Consider the following 21,972-nt stretch of genomic DNA (forward strand, 5'->3'; position numbering starts at 1 on the left):
AGTACTTAACAATGTATACATATATTTTTCATTTGATTGGTTCAACCGCCCACCACCCACCTGAATTTAATTATTTATTAAAATAATTATTTTTTTTTATAAAATATTATTTCAGAACAGTGTGTGTTTGTGAGTCATGATGAGTGACGGTGTGTATTTTCTCAAACTTAATTTGAATTATTACAAATTAAAATTATACAGTCATTCAGTTCTTAGTTTTACATAAATAATTTCTATATGACTATCAAAATTATCTTTGAATTGAAATTATCACACAGGATTCATTGAAAATGGTTTAAAATAATTGTTGTAAATTTGATAAATAAAATTTCCAGTTATTAATAAAGGTGAAATATATAAACCCAGATCATCTGATTATACAGTAATCCTTTAATCAGTGAAAGTAGGATCATTATAATACATAATTGCACTGCTTTTAATAAAGTAGGATCATTATAACACATAATTATTATAATACAGTTTACATTAAATAAAGCTCCTCATGAACAGAACTGAATTAACAGACCTGAGACTCGGACAAAACTGAGATAAGATAAAAACAACAACAAGGATTGAGTCGAATCATCATCAGTTAAAGGGATACTCCACTGGTTTTCATATTAAACTATGTTATTCCCTCAACTAAGACGATTTGATCAATACCTATCTCGTCTCAGTGTGTGCAGTATATCACTCTGTCTTGCCATGAAACTTTGTTTGCACTTAGCTTACCCCAGTTCATTAAATATGTGCCAAAAGGAGAACACCGAACACCTTCTCGTTTTCCCTATTTAAATACAGTTACTCGAGTAGTGTAACTCGACCTAGGCTGGTGACACAAAATAAGACTTTGCGCTTGCTAGTTTGTGGACAATCATGGTTAAAACGTGCATCGTAAAGGGTTGTGATAACAAAGGGAATGTACATAGTGGCGTCATTTTTCACCGAATTCCAACACACCACATACAGCGGAGAGCTTGGTTAGCTGCTTTGAACAAGAATCCAAAAACACCGTTGAAGAATTGGCATGTTTGCTCCGAGCATTTCACAAATAAGGACTATACCTGCACCGGAACACGCCTCGAGGCTACACCGACAATATTCAAATCACGAACACAACAAAGTGGATCATCACCCAATGCTGTAAGTATACTTTTGCATGGTATTTGGTTTTCCTTGAAGTGTCAGTAACCTTCGGTGAGTAACATCTCTGTGAAATCAGTGCACTTCTGAGACAGGCAATAAGAAGTGACTGTTTTATTTACATAAGGACTGAGCTCAGAAATAAAAATGTAGTATAAGCCTAAAACCGTAGAAGTCCGTAGTATAACGTTATAGTGTCAACAAATCGGATTCTCTGTATCTTGAGACTGCAAGGTTACGTTTACCATGCTAATACATTGACTAATGGAAAGGGGAGGGATATTTTTGTCTCTGGAGAAACACTGACGCTAGTTCTACCATGCTAATGCCATGTCTGACAATTAGCTAACCAAGCTCTCTGCTGTATGTGGTGTGTTGGAAAAGATTAGCACAAACTAAGACGAAGCTTTGCAGTATACTATGCTTCTCCATCCATTTACGCTTCTTTTCGATGGCTGCAACTTCAGTATGGTCTTCCCAGTGGACCAGCACTAAAACTGTCTGGATTGAGTTGAGTAGGGGACATCTCTAGGGTCTTCAAGTGGGCACCTTACGCCCTCAGTGTTTCGTTGACTGGCCCACAACACCTCAAGAGGGCTCGGCAGTGACTCTGGCGTCCCAGAGTCACCCACTCCGTCCCCCACTCAACTCAGCCTTTACTGACCTCTAAATTCCTCCTGCTGCTGAGGTTGCTTCATCATCGTAGTTCACATGTGACCTAACCGCAATCTCACAATCTCTCCGCAACCCAACCATACGTGCCAACCCATTTGACTAAGGCTGTCGAGCCCCACTGGTGCGTTAAAGCAGTTTCAGTGGCAACGGTTCCGTATGGCATACCATCTACCGCAAAACACAATAGCTGTGTCCCAATGTGAAGGCTGCATCCTCCGAAGGCCGTATTTGAAAGCTGGTTGGCCACATTTGAAGGCCGATTGCATCACATCAGCGTGACAAAGGCTGTCCCAATTCAAATGCTGCAACCCCCGAAGGTCGCATTTGAAGGCCGATTGCGTCACAGCAGCGCGACAAAGGCTACCCTGATTCAAATGCACCCTTCATTTCGCCGTGAAAGAGAGGATACATAAATGGATCCTATGCGGTCTATCCTACCCCATAAGTCATTGCGCTGGTGACGACAGCATTTTTATTTTATTTAAAAAGGGCAGCCGAGAGTTCGGTGGTGGATGGCAAATTCACATTTAAACATAAAACGTTTTCATAAATCAAATTGCCAGAGAAACCTTCGTCACCATTGCGTGGCTACATTTGTCTCGTGGAAACGTGAAAACGAAAAAACACATTTTTTTAGATTCAATAAAATGTACGTTCGTGGTTCGACTTGTCGAGACTGTTTTCCAAAAGATGACTGCTGCCTGTATACATGAAGTGCACTGTCTTTATAAAATATCTTCTTATTAAACGGTCTGTACACTTACAAAGTTCTCAATGCTTTGTTTTGCATGTATGGACCATCATTATGTTACTGTGGGGCTATTTTGAGCCTTGTTAGTTGTAACGGTCACCAGCTGGAGTGCCCTTGATACCCACCAGAAAGCACTCCAGATAAGACTATGTTTCACACAAACTACATTTCCCAGAACTCACTGCCCGGACTCATCATCACTGATCACAATTACCTGTACCTCATTCACTGATTGCATTCCCCTGTGTCTCATCCTGTTAGTGTGTCTATATATACCTTGTGTTCACGGTCAGTGTTTGCGAAGTCTTGTTGTACTGTGTGTCTGCATTTCTGAGCGTTTTCCGTGTTTGTTTTCTGGTTTTTGATTTTTGGATTGTTCTTGGATTCTGATTATTGCTGCCTGCCCTGACCTCTGCCAGTTTCTTGGATTCCCTTTGTTTATTCTCCATTGTCCTGTCTGCCAATTCTCGACCCTGCCTGTACGACTATTCTTAATAAAGCTGCATTTGGATCTACATCTCCCAGTCTCTGAGCAGTTCATAACAGAAGACTTCGCCACACCGAGATCCAGCAGCCATGCCAACAAGAAGCCCAGACGTCCAGATCTTGCGTCTCCGTCAGGAGAATCGGTCCGTCGAGGACTATGTTTCTGAGTTCATTGAACTGGCCCATTTCGCCTCAATGAGCACAGAGTGTTTAATGATCTTTTTCCGAGGAGGACTCTCTGAACCACTCAGTTCACTCATGCCCTTACACAATCGTCACGGGACATTAGAGGACTATATTAACCAGGCCCTTTTGCTAAGTGGTTCCTTGTTTACTGTGGGCGTTGTAGAGAAGGAGCTCCATGAACCTGTGGTATCTACTCAACCAGAGCTTCACGTTATGCCAGAGCGTCCTGCCGAGCCTGCGCTCACCTTCCAGCCAGAGTCTCGTCCCGCCGAGACAGCCCAGCCAGAGTCTCGTCCCGCCGAGACAGCCCAGCCAGAGTCTCGTCCCGCCGAGACAGCCCAGCCAGAGTCTCGTCCCGCCGAGACAGCCCAGCCAGAGTCTCGTCCCGCCGAGACAGCCCAGCCTGAGTTCCATGTCAGCCCTGCCGAGTCTGAGCCTGTTCACGTCACTTCTGCCGAGCCAGAGACGCTCCACGTCACTTCTGCCGAGCCAGAGACGCTCCACGTCACTTCTGCCGAGCCAGAGACGCTCCACGTCACTTCTGCCGAGCCAGAGACGCTCCACGTCACATCTGCCGAGCCAGAGACGCTCCACGTCACTTCTGCCGAGCCAGAGACGCTCCACGTCACTTCTGCCGAGCCAGAGACGCTCCACGTCACTTCTGCCGAGCCAGAGACGCTCCACGTCACTTCTGCCGAGCCAGAGACGCTCCACGTCACTTCTGCCGAGCCAGAGACGCTCCACGTCACTTCTGCCGAGCCAGAGATGCTTCACGTCATTTCTGCCAAGCCAGTGTCTAAAGACAAGATGGCCGCCTCCAAGCCAGTGTCTAAAGACAAGATGGCTGATTCAGAGACTGTTCAAATCACTTCTGCTGATCCAGATTCTGTTCACGTCACCGCCTTCGAGCCAGTGTCTCCGGACAAGATGGCCGCCTCCGAGCCAGTGTCTCCGGACAAGATGGCCGCCTCCGAGCCAGTGTCTCCGGACAAGATGGCCGCCTCCGAGCCAATGTCTCCGGACAAGATGGCTGCCTCCGAGCCAGTGTCTCCGGACAAGATGGCCTCCTCCGAGCTAGTGTCTCCGGACAAGATGGCCTCCTTCGAGCTAGTGTCTCCGGACAAGATGGCCTCCTCCAAGCTAGTGTCTCCGGACAAGATGGCCGATCCAGTGTCTCCGGACAAGATGGCCGATCCAGTGTCTCCGGACAAGATGGCCGATCCAGTGTCTCCGGACAAGATGGCCGATCCAGTGTCTCCGGACAAGATGGCCGATCCAGTGTCTGCTCCCGATCCAGTGTTTGTTTCTGTGTCTGTATCTGTCCTTGTGACCATTTCTGTTGTAGTGTCTGTTCCTGAGCCGGTGTCTGGTCCTGAGAGGTCTTCGCCGCCGTGGCCGCCCGAGGGGTCTTCACCGTCGTGGCCGCCCGAGGGGTCTTCGTCGCCGTGGCCGCCAGAGGGGTCTTCGCCGCCGTGGCCGCCCGAGGGGTCTTCACCGCCGTGGCCACCAAAGGGGTCTCCACTGCCTTGGCCTCCCGCACAGCCAGCTCCGCCCTGGCCACCTCCACAGCCTGCTCCAACCTGGTCGCCTCCACAGCCAGCTCCGCCGCAGTCTCCAGGTCCTCTTCCGCTCCACGGGCCTGGCCCTCCATCCCGCCCCCAGGTCCGCCTCTGCTCCACCTCCCTCCTGGACATTTTGAGGAGCGTCTGGAATCTGCTCCTTAAAGGGGGGGCTATGTAACGGTCACCAGCTGGAGTGCCCTTGATACCCACCAGAAAGCACTCCAGATAAGACTATGTTTCACACAAACTACATTTCCCAGAACTCACTGCCCGGACTCATCATCACTGATCACATTCACCTGTACCTCATTCACTGATTGCATTCACCTGTGTCTCATCCTGTTAGTGTGTCTATATATACCTTGTGTTCACGTTCAGTGTTTGCGAAGTCTTGTTGTACTGTGTGTCTGCATTTCTGAGCGTTTTCCGTGTTTGTTTTCTGGTTTTTGATTTTTGGATTGTTCTTGGATTCTGATTATTGCTGCCTGCCCTGACCTCTGCCAGTTTCTTGGATTCCCTTTGTTTATTCTCCATTGTCCTGTCTGCCAATTCTCGACCCTGCCTGTACGACTATTCTTAATAAAGCTGCATTTGGATCTACATCTCCCAGTCTCTGAGCAGTTCATAACATTAGTGGTATTAACTAGCGATTTATTTTTACTTATTAAATGCCCCCATATACTAGCATTTACGCCAAACAGTTTTTAGAGATAAAACTCTTTACATTCGATTACCATGAAAACAAATCTCAGAAAACGGTTGACTAGGTACCGATGTTTTATTAGACCAAAGGTTCATTTTGCGCCGGAGTTCTCTTTTTTTTTCTCCTTTTTTATTTTTCCTTCTTTAAATAATTTGGTGTCTTGCTGGAAAATGTAACTTATGTGTGAAGAACAGTAATGTATACTTGGAGTCGCTGTTTTATGTCCACACTTTCAGTCTGTATCTGCCTTTTGTTGGTTTGTCTTGTACCTTGGATTGTTTTTGATTGATTGATTTTGACCCATGCCTGAATTACTATGAGTCTGCATTTCCCTTTATTTAATTAAAATTACTGCACTTGGATTTTCCTGCCTCCTGTGTGTGTTTCGTGACAGAATGACACTTGTTGGATACCTTTGCGTTTTTCTGTATGGGAGAAAAGAGTGATGTGTTTTCTTTGAGGTGGGATATAACTGTGACTATCTGAAAAGTGTTTCTCTGTTAACTTTCTTTTATATTCAGAATAATTAAAAAAACATGGGGGTGGCAGTTAAAGGCCCTTAAGCCCCATTCACACCGCCAGTGACACGCAGAGACATGATTTCATTCATTTCAATGGAGCACTGGCGACACGATGGCAACAGAATGTGGGCGTGTCAAGTGTCAAAAGTTGAGAATTTTAACTTTATGGAAATGAGAAGCAATTTTTACGAGCAACAACCAATAGGAGTGAAGTCAGCGAAGTGCATGTGATCCGTCTGCTGTACTGCAGTGTCATGTCAAGATGGAGAAGTTAATTTTAGCTGTTAGCAATTTCCCTGTACTTTACAATATATCTCTGTGTACATACAGAGACACATAAAAAAAATACATGGAAAAACATGTCTTGGATTGTGGGGATATCAAATATTTAATCCAAAGTTTTGACTAAACTGCATTCAATATGGTCTACCTATTACAGTACAGTGTGTATGTAGTCTAATAACTCTAATAACATCCGAGATCAAATGAGACATCTAAGATGATATCATCGTGCTAATCATGATCCGGCTAATTGGGTTTTTCGAACACTCCTGGCGGTTATGATTAGTATAGCTGGATTGAGTTATCTAAGATAACTGCACGTTCTCGTGTTGGTTTATAAGGGGACATGTATCGATAGCAGAAACAGTAATTAGCAACGCTGCTATTGGCTGTTCAGCAGGGCCAAAGAACACAACCAGTTTTTCTCCCAAGCAGAGCAAGAGCTTTTAATGCAAGGTTATGCCGAATTTCAGTCTTTAATTAAAACGCCAGGAACACCTCAAAGTGTGCAAAAGCCAGGAGAGAGTGCTGGCAAAAGTAGAAGACAAATTAAATGCGTTTGTGGTGGCCATGTTAGATGTAATTTTAATAACTTATTATTATTATTATTTTATTTTTATTTTCATAATTTTATAATAACTTTGTTCATTGTAATGTCAGAGTCACCACACTATAATAATGGACATGGTGAAGTGAAGTACAAAAAAATTCTACTTAATGGTAATTTTACTAGGCCTTATAGGCCTACTAGTCTATTTTAAAAAGGCACTGTTAAATAAATGATTGTCTGTTTATAAAAGCAACCAGGAAAAAGGCTGAAAAAAATAAATAACGATGCTTCTGCACAACCCGGTATCACGACAAGATGTGAAATATTCACGTTGGTGCACTTTGGAAAATGTGTAGATGTCACGGTTTAACCCCCTCAAACGTGAAACTTACACGTTTGCGTTAACACATTCCAGTGGAGATTCCCGGATGTTAACCTATTCTAAAAGTATAACATTACAAATGCAGCGAACACATACTAATGTCTCCTAATCTGTAAGCACTAAGGTAATCTATGGCACTGAAGTTACAGGAGTTTCTTCCCGTTGCTAAGCAAAGGAACTAGGTCAAGTATTTAAAAGGTTATGTTTAACACGGTTAATGTGGTTTAACGTCGATGTAATACGTTGTTTTAGCGTACCTTTTGCTTAAACGAGGAGCTGGGGGACGCCGGAAAAATAGCCGTTTTACTCATTAGGCTGCTTCATTAAAAACGTGACATTTAGATTTTTTTTTTTCGCGTGGATCAAGGCAAATGAATCCTTTTCACCTTGAAAATAATAAATGTTTTTTTTTTTTGCATTTCAAATAATAGAACATTTCTCAGTGATCGTCAATAAAACAAAATTCCATTTTTCTCGGTTTAGCGAAAACCAATAAATAGGTTGTTATGGCAGAGGCGATTGCGTGTAGAATAGGTCAACATCCGGGTATCTCCACTGGAACGTGTTAACGCAAACGTGTAAGTTTCACGTTTGAGGGGGTAAAACCGTGACATCTACACGTTTTCCAAAGTGGACCAACGTGATTATTTCATGTCTTGTCGTGATACCGGGTTACCAGTACTAAAGGACTTCCCATATCAGTCGCGATCTAATCCTGTTTACATGAAATAAGCCTGCTCGAGAGCAGGTTCAAGCTGACGGACCTGTTGCTATGACAGCAAGTCCAGGATGAGCGTCGAAGAACCAAACAATCCAAGATCATGGCAAATCGCCAACAATCAAATCCAGCTAACTGAGTTAGCGACGTACGAAGAACGGGCCCCTTCTCTAAGAGCACCATGGTGATAAGTGGTGCATGTGTAGTATAGATCAATGCTGTGAGGTGATCACTGGAAGGTGAGGAGAATATATTTGTTATCGTACTGTTCTGAGATGAGCAGTGTGCATTTGGGCCTAACAATTGTGTTTGTGTAGTTTTGTGTTCTTTCTTTTTTGGGGGGTTTCGTCTCTGTATACATTATTGTTTAAGTCTTATGTGTGTGTCCTTTATTTGTAGGCCTGGGCTGCAAGGAAAATAAGGGTGTTTGCTGTGCCACAGGAAGGTGTTTGACCGAGCGCAGTGTGAGTGCACGTGTGTGGTTTTCTTTGTTTCTTTTTGTTAAGAAAATAGAGAGACCCCTTTGGGTTGAGTGACGTCGGCTGCCGACCCCAATTTCCATCGCCAGGGCTGCCTAATTTGAATATCCTTGTTGAATGTGTTGTCTTTTGTGATTGTTTGAATCATTTTATATAATAAAAGTGATTTTATTGTTTGTATACCTCTCCCATGTCTCCTGCCTGACTCCAATTGAAACGAGCCTGTGAGCTTGTGTGCTCCTAGTTTGTCTAGGGCGATTCCCTGGAATTAAGCCTCCAGGGTGGTGTAGTTGGTTTATTTATTTTGTGATCGCCCTATCGCCACATATAGAACAACCTTAATGTTTTATAAAAGCATGCAGGATGATAAGAGAAGAATGTCTGAAAAACTAAATAAAATATGTGGAAAAAGAAACCAGCATAGTCATGCCAGTCAAATTATCCAAACCAAAAATAATAATTCGGGAAAGGAGCACCTGTGTGAACAAGGAAACAATTATAGTTTCGGTTCTTACAAGAGGTATAGCTCATGTTCCTTCCAATCATGTGACAAACCAAAAACAAATAATAATCAGGGAAATTCCAGAGCATAAAAGACGTCCTCTTCTTATCCACATATACTGCACCTCCCTTGACTTTTCACTTATGACTCAAGAAGAGGTTTGCTGTGACAGCATCTCAACAACATGATCTCAATGAATGTAAGTATTATAAATACATGCTCTGAACAGACATTCTGAATAAAATGCTTTGAGAATACACTTCTAAACAACATTACACTTAATGTAGAATAGTCTTTGTGCAAACATTATATATATATATATACACACACACACACACACACAATAGGGGTGTGACGAGATTCTTGGCTTTTGAAGAGACACGAGATCGAGTTCACAAACACGAGACAAGATTTTTGCATAGCATTTTTTAAGAAATCCTCAATGACTAAATATATAACTTGATAAATAGTCTGCTGATGCATTTGAAATGTTTTAACTTATCTTGTAATGCATGTCAATTAAGTTTGAGTATGAATTATCATATGCAGTAAAAGACAACAATATACAAGCATATACTGGTGGTGGTGGTGCAGTGGATAAGACACATGCCTTTGGTGTGAGGGACATGGGTTCAAATCCACTGTGAGACACCAATGTGTCCCTGAGCAAGACAGTTTAGCCCTAGTTGCTCCTCACATATATAGCAATTGTTAATCACTTTGGATAAAAGCGTCAGCTAAATGAATAAATGTAAATGTACTGAGTGGCTTCTCTTCTGCATGATTTCATACAAGTTTCTTCAGACATTTATGAGCTTCTAAAACTTTTAACCTCTTAACTTGAACTCCTTTCCACAAATTGATCATAGAAATGAAAACAGTATAAATAAAAATGAATAACAATTTTCTTAGTCGTAAGTGCAAAACAATAAGTGAAACCATAATCAAAGAACTCAATATTCAAAGTGCTATAGATACCGATTTTTTTTTTTTTCAAGCATGATACAACAGCTCAGATTAAAGGGGTCATGAACTGGCTTTTTAAATTTTATTATATTGTTGTCTGAGGTCAACTTATGACGTTCGCTTGGTTTTTACATTCAAAAACATCAAAATGAATAAGTAATAGGCTATTTTCTACCCTAGTTTTGAGCCTATATGAAAAACGCTCGGTTATTATGGCCGTCTCGCACTGAAGACTTGGAAATAAGCGCCCATTGCTGTGAGTGAATAACAGTTTTGCATATTATAATGAGTTTTAACTCACCCGTCGGTGTTCGGAAAATGTCCAATGTTGTCAAATGGCAACCGGAATGATTCACCCATACATGTTCAACCCAGAGTCCGTGTGTTGCACAATTCCTGTCAGATCCAATATAGACGGCATAGCCCCGTTCTTTAATCTTAATCGGTCTGCAAATCCAGTCTTGTTTACAAAACAATCCTCAGTGAAATGAAGCGAACAGACGGACGATGTTTTACCCTCATCAGCTGGAACGTCATTAAAAAAAAGTTTAACCATGCAGTCCTATTGGAATCCAGAGGAAGCTTATGCAGCGACTGTCTTCTTCCATAACCAGGCGCTGCACAATATTCTGTATTGCTCGGTAGAACGATCCGGTGTGTCATAATGAGGTAAGCATGTATGTTATTTAGCTATGCGTGTAATGCGCGAATCGTTGGGCGGGGCTAAACCGGCCATGTTGAAGTAGACGTTGATCTTCTTCTGCGGGGGTGGTGTTTTATCCTCTTTGACGTCATAGTTTCCCACTTTGAAAAACGAGTCGTTTGCTGGGGCTGGTGTCAATAAAAGCTTTCATTGGACTAACAAGGACGTTTTCTGTTCTGAAACTTACAGGATATTCTTATAGTATGATGACCTCTTAGCTCGAGGACAATTTGATTTCTCAGTTCATCACCCCTTTAAATGGTTTTTACAACTACACAGCCCAGCCTTAGATAGCTTTCATATAGGGAGATATTTGCATGCAACATGGAGCCGCTTTTAAAATGCAGGTTATGGAAATACTATTTGAATGTGCGTACACTAGTTATGACTCAGCAGCTCATGTTGGATGATCTGAATGGAATTGAAGCGACTGTTATCCAACTGAATTAACTGTTTTTTTGTTTTGTTTTTTCTATAAAAAGCAAAATGACATTGGAGTCGTAATGTACACGTAGTGGTGGCTTATTCTATCCAAACTTCACCCTCACACTCCGTCATGGCAATATCGTGAGACAGCTTTTCACCTCAACAAGAAATCGTCACATTTAAATCATGCGGCACGAAATTTTGTCACACCCCTAAAATACAGTATGTGTGTATTTATATAGTTTTGCTTATGTAATTTAGTTTAGCAGAGATTTATTTTACTTTGTTTATTTTCTAAATAGGCAGTAATGCTGCACCGTGACAAATATCAAGAGTTTTGAAAATGGAGGCATCAGGAAAACTGTTATCAGCACAGCTGATTTCCCAGCTGAAGGATGGAAAATGGGAAAAAGATGATGTTGTTAAATTGTTTGAAGCCCTCGTGGAGCAATTTAAAGCCAAGAATGAAGATTTTAACTCATGGATGATGAAAATTCTTCATCAAGTACAGATTCACAAAATTAGTGCGTCAGATTTGACATTGAATGATAAGATTGTAGATGATGTTGAGGCCAAAATTAATGACGTGGTCAAAAATACTGGTGATAAAACACTGAAAGATATTGTGGAGGAAATTCGTAAACAAGGAATTATTGCTGAAGAAATGATGGCACAAGTGACAGATATTGTGTCCTCTGTGTCAGATTGTCTATCAGCTTCTACAGCACCACATCTACAAGGGATAAAGCAAATTTTATTTAAGCTCTGCAAAGCAGTGCAAAAGAAGAGCAAGAAGAAAATAACACCTCGACTCACTCAGATGGTGTGCTGGTGCATTCTCGTTCTTTCTAAATCAAGTCGGCTCGTTCAGGTTTTAACAGGAGAAGGAAAGTCGTGCATCGTAGCAATGTTTGCAGCATATCAGGTCATGATGGGAAAAACCCCTGATATCATCTCCAGTTCTCCTGTACTTGCTGAAAGAGATGCTGTAGAATGGTCTGCATTTTATAAGGAACTATGTATCACTGTTGACGTCAACACTAATAAATCAAAAGACAAAGAGCTGAAGAAGTGCTATGACTGCCAGGTGGTCTATGGTACAGTTGACAGTTTTGCAGGTGATTTTCTGAGACAGCGCTTCCATAGAAAAGATGTGAGACCTAAGAGAGAGTTTCAGTGTGTTATAGTGGATGAGGTGGACTCGCTAATGTTGGACAAAAGTCTTGAAGTTGTCTACTTAAATAGTAATATACCTCTTATGGAACCGTTGAATGCGATACTAGCCGAAATTTGGTTGACCATCAAACAGCTGAAACATTTAGAGACTGGTGAGATTTTAGGCCCCCCTCGGCTCTTCTCTCAGGTTCTGTCTGAAATCATGAACGATAATAAAAACACTGATCAACTCAGTATTGTGCAGAATACTTTAGATGCTGCAAAACAACTAGATAATGCAAGTGTTAACCAAACAGAAGCATTTGTGACCAAGTTTATGGGAAACTTCCCAGAGTATTTCTTTATACTTTACCAGGAAAATCCTGATGGGAATTTACAGAAACTGAATGAGATTAATCCCACAGGTACAAAAAAGAAACAAGAAATATCCGTTCTTCTCCTTGGAAATGGAAAATGTCGTGTAGTGTACTATGACGAGGACTCACTAGTTCAGTCATTGTGTAAAATGAAAGCGTCTGAATCAACAAAGGAACAACAAGAATCTCATATTCCGGGTCTTGAAGAGCTCATCAATGGCAAGGTACAAACATGGATTGAAAATGCTCTGCAAGCAACCAAAATGACTCTGGGCCACGAATACATCCTTCATGGAGATGGAGTCGTTCCAGTAGATTATAAATTCACTGGTGTTGTGCAGAACAACATGAGATGGGGAGAAGGACTTCAGCAGTTTCTGGAGATGAAACACCAAACTAAACTGTCCAACATGAGTCTCACAAACTTCATGTCGAATGTAGGATTGTTAAAAAAATACACAAACCAGATTTATGGGATCACAGGAACTTTGGGGGACCAAACAGAGCTTGACATGCTGAAGAAGCTCTACGGTGATATTGACACCTGTAAGATTCCCCCATTTCGACAAAGGAAACTTTATGAGCTGGAAGGCTTGGTGATCCGTGAAGAGGTCGAGTGGATCGAGACCGTCCGTAATGTTGTTCGGGATCAAGTGACTTCCACAGTCTATCGAGGTCCACGAGCAGCTCTGATCATCTGTGAAACAATCAACCGTGCAGAAACGTTACAAGGGGCCCTTGTAGGCACTATCTCAAAACACAAATTAAAACTCTATGTGAATAACAATATGAACAACTCTACAATAATAGACGCAACAGTCCAAGCCGGAGATGTCATCATTGCAACTAATCTAGCGGGTCGAGGTACAGATCTAAAGGTCTGTGAAAGTGTAAATGAGGCAGGAGGTCTGTTTGTGGTCCAAACCTTCTTACCTCTGAACATCCGTGTTGAACGTCAAGCCTTTGGACGAACGGCTCGCCAAGGGAGTCCAGGATCTGCTCAACTCATCATGTGCAGCAGTCATTTCTCTGACTCCATTAACCTTGTGATGAGCCTAAATGCATCTGTCACCAGCTTACTCAGCCACCTGAACCATCTTTTATCTATACTGATGTCATGCGATTTTACAGAGACTGCATTTGAGGAAACGGTTCATCGCTACCTGACAAATCACAGCTTTCATAATTATGAGGCAATGGTCTCTGCTTTGAAAGACCTTTTAACCAAGAAATCATTTTCACCCCAAGACAGTCATTTGAAAAAGGCAAAAGAAGCCAGGAACCTTCTGGTGAACATTAGACTGTCTAGGTTACTTGAAAAAGACATTGCAAAAATCACAAAAGAGGAAGAGCTTTTTTCTGTTTACCTTGGCGAGTTGGACAAAATTTATGAAGATGAAGCTTTCTCTGACCAGCGTGATGTAATTGTGCCCTGTCTTCATGAGTGTTGGGGTTTGTGGCTCCTGATTCACTCAAGTAAAGACATTTCCATTGAGACACTGAAGGAACAGCTGAGGGGGGACTTGTTGATTGCAAAGATGGACATTTTGAGTAAACGGTCCCCATCCACCATGGTCTACTATTACATCAGGTCTGGAAACAATCTCCGTGAGAAAGGACGCCTGGCAGAAAGCATTGAGATGTACACTAAAGCTTTGGAGGACAATGCATGCGGGGAGATTGTTCCTGTCTATAATCGAGCACTGGCCACTATTATGAAGAAGGACTCTGGCTATATTACGCATGCACTGGCTGATCTAGAAAAGGCTGACAATGCAATAGATTCATATAAGTTACATCTGGCAAGGATTTTTACATATGTGCAACTGTCAAGCCAAGAGCTGATAACAGACAGTGATTCTTTGCTCAGAAAACAGTTTCAAATAAAATGTTTGGCAATAGACCTACTGAAGATCAACATTCAAAATGCTGTAATGAAGTTGAAGAGTGCTGAAAGCAGAGGAGGAAATGTGAGCTTGACAGAAAAACTCACAATTTTTCTTGCGGAAGACTTTCTTTTCAGTTCTCCAATAGTTCTGAGAGAGCTGCTAATGGAATTAATGCACATGAAGTCAGTGGGTCTTGACACCGTGTTTTCTTTGGACACTATATTTTCTCTCAGCGGCCTTTTATCAAAGGTGTTAAAACGGTTTTGAAACGTGTCACTTCTCTCAAGTACTGACAGAGGTTAAATTTACAATACATTTATACATATTACATATGTGATGCACTTTGATTCTAATTTAATTATGTGCCAATATTTGCAATTCTAATGACTTAACACATGCATTAGTTCTTCATCTTGTTTAATAATTAAAATGTCCTTCTGAAAATTATAATTCCAAATGATGATAGATAGCTGCTAAAATATACAGTGCATATTTATATATAAGATTATACTATACACTTTTTAAAAGATATTTTGTTGTGTATTTATGTATATAACCATAATGGTTGATCAACTGCAATGCTTGCTTTAAGTAAATGCAAGTTAACAAATTTAATCTATATGGAAAAAAGAGGAAATATTAAAGGATTGCTCACCCACAAATTTCAAAACTGCATGATTTTTTTGGTGCACAGAAGATAATAGGATAACAGAATTTTAATTATTGTGTGAACCATTTAAAATGATCAAGATTTTTTTTCTGCTCATCATTTGTTCTTGATTTCCCAGTTTCTGAATGCTGCGTATCATATCAAATACAATATGTAAGAACAGTTAGGGGAGGTTCAATAAATAGATTTTGGCATTTGGATGTCAAATTAAACAGATAAACCTTACTTAGATTACATATATAATGCAACAGCATTGCACTACATAAAACCAATTACAAAACATGTTGAATGGTTTAAGAATTTAAACACTGGTTAAATTAAAATTGGAAAAAATTAATGTATAGATGAACTTATGAGCACATGGTGGGAGATTTAAGAGCATTTCCTCTGGAAGCAGTCCTTGTGTAATTTTTTAGTAATTTGCTTAATAAGGTCACATTTCAGTGAACTTTAACGTATAGTGAATTCAATATAATTATTTTGTAAAACTGTTTTTGGAAACTTTGTCAAGCCTTCATGATTTATTAGGGCCCAAGCCCTGAGAGTCACACATCTTAAAAGACAATTGCAGATATTTGTAATTCAGTTTTGACTAGGCAGAATGAAAGTTAAAGATATCTTAAACGTCATTTTGACACCCTGTATGGCAAGCAATTTTAACATTTAAAAGTTAAGTTTGACTATCCAGAATTAACATTGTGGATATCAACGTCTTTCTTACCAGTTGTAATTACATTTTGGATAGTTTGTATCATCATTTAAGATATCTGTAACGTAAGTGTGACTAGTCGAAACGACAGATAGAGATACCTGTAATTCATTTTTGACTAGGAAAAATCTATTTTAGATATCCATGAATACGTAATTTCCCCTCCCTGCCATAATCAAAGAAGAAGTGGGTTAACTTCCTTATTTCTATGAATGGAAGAAGAAAAAAAGTAGTCATGGCATTGGCTGTATTCGAAAAACACCAGAAAATGTTTCCAGCATGACACAAATTGCATTCATTAGCATTAGCCTGCGGGTTTCTCAAAAATATTGGCAACATGCAATGTTTGCCATGCATTTCTATGTTTATGATCATGCTTAAAATTACCGTAGGTTATTGATGATGTAGGATTTACACATGAGAGAGATTTACACTAATAAAGATGCTTGTATGCGTGCTATTCTTGCCATGTCAGTGCAATAACATTAACTTCCTTAGATGAGAAAAAAAGTTCTTTGTTCAGGTTATTTCTTATTTTTTATTTATTTTTTTTAACAGTAAAAACCCATGATAGCCTGTAGGTACTGATTTCAGGTTAGTAGCTAACAGCATTAAAAACATGCTCTGCTCCCCCTAAAGTGGGATGTGGGCCTAATTTGCATACAGAAATCTGTTAAGACTAGTTAGAATCAAATTGTAGATATCTCTGGGTTGGATGTCATGTTGAGGACGTTGCATACCATGACGTTTACAGGTTAATTGGCGTTCGGAAGCTTCCATGAGGGAAAAATGTCAACGCGGGAATATAACTTCTACTCCTTTGGAATATAAAGTAAGGAAATTCACCGAATAACACGTTTGTGACACCTATGCTTATGAATAATGAAGAAAGCAATATCATAGATTACGTTAAAAAATATTTGCAGTATTTTTAACTTCCGCATTTTTTTTATAGAAAGTAGATAAGTAATTTAGCTAACGTTAGCATTATTATCTAAAGTTACCACTAGCTAAAATTTTAACCACCCAAAAGTACCCAGTTCCTGGGTAACGTTACAGTTTCTGCGGTCAAAATGGCCAATAATATAGCCTTGGATTTCATTAATGTTAGTAGCCTTTAGTTAACACTTTAACTTATTAGTACTGGCTTTCGTTAGCGCCATTACCCCCTTGGGCCGTTAATGGCGTCGACGCGAGTGTCTCGCATTTTTTCTTATCAGTGCAAAAGAAAATCAAATAACTCTGTCGATTGTCGTCATACAGGCAAGTGTTATACATCATTCAAAACTTCTAAATGTCTTCTTTTATTATGTACAGTAATAATAAAAACTTGTCGTTCATTGTAATGTTCTGTAACTCGGTGAATGCTTGCCACATTTAAATGAAACTTATGTCTTCACGAAATCTGAAGTCTCCATTTTTAAATGTAAATCATATCAAAACAAATATTCTCTGTTTAACCCTCATGTGGTGTTCAAAACCCTATAACACTTGTGGTGTTCCCGGTCAAAAATGACCGGCCCATAAAAAATAACTTATAAATTACTCATTATACCATATTTTCACCCAATCTTGGATTCAATCTTTTTGTCAACTTGTTCTCTTTCAATTAGGACTGGTTTTATATTTCTGTTTGCATCTGATTAATCGTGAGCCTCGTTTGTCTGAGAGTAGGCATCTCATTTTTTGAGTAAAAAAAATAATAATTTATGAGTAAATTTGGAAATATGAATATTTTTTTGAAAAAAATGGCTACTGTTCATCACACTAGTCTACTTTAATGTTTCACCAGGAATTTTGTTTTGAAACTTTTGTTTTGTAAAAAATATGGAACATAGTCACACTTGTGGTGTTCCCGGTCAAAAATGACCGGTCTATACAAAATAGCTTATAAATCACTCATTATACCATATTTTCACCCAATCTTGGATTCAATCTTTTTGTCAACTTGTTCTCTTTCAATTAGGACTGGTTTTATATTTATGTTTGCATCTGATTAATCGTGGGCCTCGTTTGTCTGAGAGTAGGCATCTCATTTTTTGAGTAAAAAATAAATAATTTATAAGTAAATTTGGAAAAATGAAAAAAAAATTGAAAAAAATGGCTACTGTTCATCACACTAGTCTACTCTAATGTTTTACCAGGAATTTTGTTTTGAAACTTTTGTTTTATAAAAAATATGGAACATAGTCACACTTGTGGTGTTCCCGGTCAAAAATGACCGGCCTATAAAAAATAGCTTATGAATCACTCATTATACCATATTTTCACCCAATCTTGGATTCAATCTTTTTGTCAACTTGTTCTCTTTCAATTAGGACTGGTTTTACATTTCTGTTTGCATCTGATTAATCGTGGGCCTCATTTATTTGAGAGTAGGCATGGTAAAAAATGGTCACAATGGGCGACCATTGAAAGTGAATGGGAGAGACTGAAAATAACAGAACAATTTAGTTTTCAGGAGCATGTTCATTATTTTCATGTACACATATGAGCATGTGTGCTTGCAAACATCGAGCCCTTGGACCTGTGCATGTATCGATACATTTACACGCTACCCAGACACACACACACACGTTAAAACACACAAGCTTTTTTGAGTATTACACACATTCTTTTCCAGAGAGAAATGATCCTCCCCACTATTTTCTGAGTCAAAAATCTGATGAATAACATCATGTGCAGAGAGCTGCTTTGCCATTGTGCTGCCACAAATGAATGACAAGCAAGGTGCTGTGAGGCATTTATATATGCCTGTGCTATCACATGATGTATATTTGTAAATATTGTCTAGTTCTGTGTGAGAACCACTGTCTATGGTGAGAACCTCACAGTTCCAAAACAAAATGTCATAATATTTTTTCTGGAAGCTGTGATGAAACAAGAACATGAAAGAAAGATTATTTTGAAGCCGGATCACTGCAGTAACGGCCAGTTTGTGTGTGTGTGTGTGTGTGTGTGTGTGGTAATGTCAGATGGATAAATGTATATTAGATGCAGGTTAGGGTAGAATCAAATTTCTCTCTGTGGAAAAGAATGTGTGTAATACTCAAAGTTTGTGTGTTTTAACGTGTGTGTGTGTCTGGGTAGCGTGTAAATGTATCGATACATGCACAGGTCCAAGGGCTCGATGTTTGCAAGCACACATGCTCATATGTGTACATGAAAATAATGAACATGCTCCTGAAAACTAAATTCTTCTGTTATTTTCAGTCTCTCCCATTCACTTTCAATGGTCGCCCATTGTGACCATTTTTTACCATGCCTACTCTCAAATAAATGAGGCCCACGATTAATCAGATGCAAACAGAAATGTAAAACCAGTCCTAATTGAAAGAGAACAAGTTGACAAAAAGATTGAATCCAAGATTGGGTGAAAATATGGTATAATGAGTGATTTATAAGCTATTTTTTATAGGCCGGTCATTTTTGACCGGGAACACCACAAGTGTGACTATGTTCCATATTTTTTACAAAACAAAAGTTTCAAAACAAAATTCCTGGTAAATCATTAGAGTAGACTAGAGTGATGAACAGTAACCATTTTTTTCAAAAAAAAAAAATCATATTTCCAAATTTATTCATAAATTATTCATTTTTTACTCAAAAAATGAGATGCCTACTCTCGGATAAATGAGGCCCACGATTAATCAGATGCAAACAGAAATATAAAACCAGTCCTAATTGAAAGAGAACAAGTTGACAAAAAGATTGAATCCAAGATTGGGTGAAAATATGGTATAATGAGTGATTTATAAGCTATTTTGTATAGACCGGTCATTTTTGACCGGGAACACCACAAGTGTAACAAGGTAACAGAACTCCCACAAAAAAATACGAAAATGTTCAAAAAACAAATGAGATATAGTTATACCGCTTGGGAACAAAGTCACTAAGTTTCAGTCCAAAGCGATAACATTAACTAGTATTTTCAGGAAAAAGAAAATCTTCTCCGGGTCAAATTGACCCGAACACCACATGAGGGTTAAGTAATCCGTATGAAAGAAACAATGTACAGTTTAAACGTATCAGCCTTGGCATTAGTTTTTTTTTTTATCTAGCATTATAACTGTAGCTTGCTGTCTGCCTGCTAGTGTCATTAACGTTAATGTACTACGTAGCTAGGGTCTAAATTTACTAAATATTGAGTCATTGAAAAAATGACTGCTCAAGACCCGTATCAATTGACCATGATCAGGCTTTAGTTTTAAATTTGTCTACTTATCCTTTAGACAAGCAATACTTCTCTCCCTGTGTCATGTCTAAAGCAGAATATATGGTTAAACAGTTGCTCCATAAAAAAGCTTGTTAATTGGGATAGTACAAAGGTCATTGGCCAGGAAATTAAGGTCATCTAGAAAAAAAAAAAATAGCCAATTCAATATCATTTCTCAGCCCATTAAAACAAAAACACACATCCTTGTTTTTGTTACTTTGTGAGACCCCATGACTGGGACATCACTTGTGGGGTCCACCCTTTCTAGAAGAGCTACACTTCTTAAAAGAATCAGCCAAGATCACATTCATAAACCCATATCTCACTTTAAAAATTAAGAACTTTTGTACAAGTGGGCTGACATGAAATTGGCAGTTTATATTAAAAGCACCAATTAAATTCAATGTGAAGTGAAATCACATTTACAACATCCGCAAGTCACTAAAATTATTGTGCAATATGTTTGAAAAAACTTTCTAAAGTAGAAACTCATCATACCCTGTCAAAATCGTTTTTTTTTGTCACATTATACACCCTGGAATTTAAAATAAAACAAACCTACATTTTGCCAGCGGTATTTACACATTAAAATCTAGTCTACACATAAAAATAAAATAGTGTTTACAAAAATTCAGAACAATTATTTTAATAGCAATAAAATATTAGAATAACCAATATAAAATTGCTCCGGTACAACCAGTTACTTTCCGGATGTGCGTAGTCCCACAGACAACACGCGTTCTTTGGAGGCATGACACAAAAATCCAATAAAAGGAAATATTTTACAAAATGTTTGATTTACCACAATTCTGAATTATTTATGAATATTTTTGTACAAAGAATTTAGATTGCCTTTATTGTCAATAAAATAGTGGTTACACTGTGCACTTGCATTTTTGCCACATCAGATGTGATATCTTAATGCATTTTATGTTGATAGGTTGTGGGGTGTTTGCCCTGTCCCCATTTCTAAAAGGGGATTTTGTTGTGGAGTATCGAGGAGAAAGGATAGACTCTGCTGAGTCTCAAGCTGTCTTTATGGTTACAGGTTACTTTTTCAATTGCATACATTTGTGGTCGACCGATATGTATATATTTTTTTACATTTATTTATTTTATTTTATTTTTATGGCTGATGCCGATATCTTAGAAATCAGGGTGGCTGATGGCCGATATTTTATATATATATACATAAGTGCTAGTTATCACCAGCAATATCACGATACGATGTGCATCACGATACTAAAGCCATGCTACGTATCACAATGTGGATTAGTGCTGTGTGGTATACCGGTTCATACTGAAAACCGGTGTATATTTTTGTTATGGTGTACATTTTTTATATACCGCCATACCGATGTATTTAATTACACAACGTTTGTAACGACCGGTATGCTGCGCCGCCGAAACTGTTTCAGACAGACCCTTTTCAATGTTGCACTTCTAAATAGCAACTGACCAACTGTGAGGCGAGGTGAGGGTGAACCAAACAGCAGTGCTCTGGTGTTACGTTACAGGGAAGGTGGATGCTGCAGAACTATGGCCTTGTTTTCCTGTCAAATGTCGAGAGCGCACTATTGTAGCACGAAAGTAAATTCATATAATGGGCGAGCACGAATCTCTCTGCTCGCGTTTGGAAAATAAAGTGTCGCGCTCTCAGATACACACTGCTCTTGTAAGAATAGATCTATTTTCTTTGGGCTCGCTCAGAGAAATTCGTTCTTGCTTGGTTATAAGAACATCACTCAAATGTCATGTTCAATTCTCCTGTTATATAAACGTTGTATTAATGTTATTTCCTGGTTATAAGGATGCTATTAGAATGTTAAGAAATAACAATTTTAGGTTATAGGTACTAATGACTATAAAATAGACCATCCCAAGTCAGTTTACTGCAATAATTCCTCTCTTAACCAGTAGA

General features: G+C 39.3%; 1 protein-coding gene across 1 annotated transcript; it reads left to right on the forward strand.

The window, feature by feature from the left end:
• Positions 1-9,067: 9,067 nt before the first annotated feature.
• On the forward strand, positions 9,068-15,123 carry LOC120461208 (uncharacterized). Its single transcript, XM_089126843.1, has 2 exons — positions 9,068-9,139; positions 11,338-15,123. The coding sequence occupies exon 2, from the start codon at positions 11,379-11,381 to the stop codon at positions 14,721-14,723; it is 3,345 nt and encodes a 1,114-aa protein (XP_088982969.1). The 5' UTR covers positions 9,068-9,139; positions 11,338-11,378; the 3' UTR covers positions 14,724-15,123.
• Positions 15,124-21,972: the final 6,849 nt, after the last annotated feature.

Source organism: Pimephales promelas, chromosome 24, assembly GCF_988280905.1.
Source record: "Pimephales promelas chromosome 24, fPimPro1.hap1.1, whole genome shotgun sequence".
Taxonomy (NCBI): Eukaryota; Metazoa; Chordata; class Actinopteri; order Cypriniformes; family Leuciscidae; genus Pimephales; species Pimephales promelas.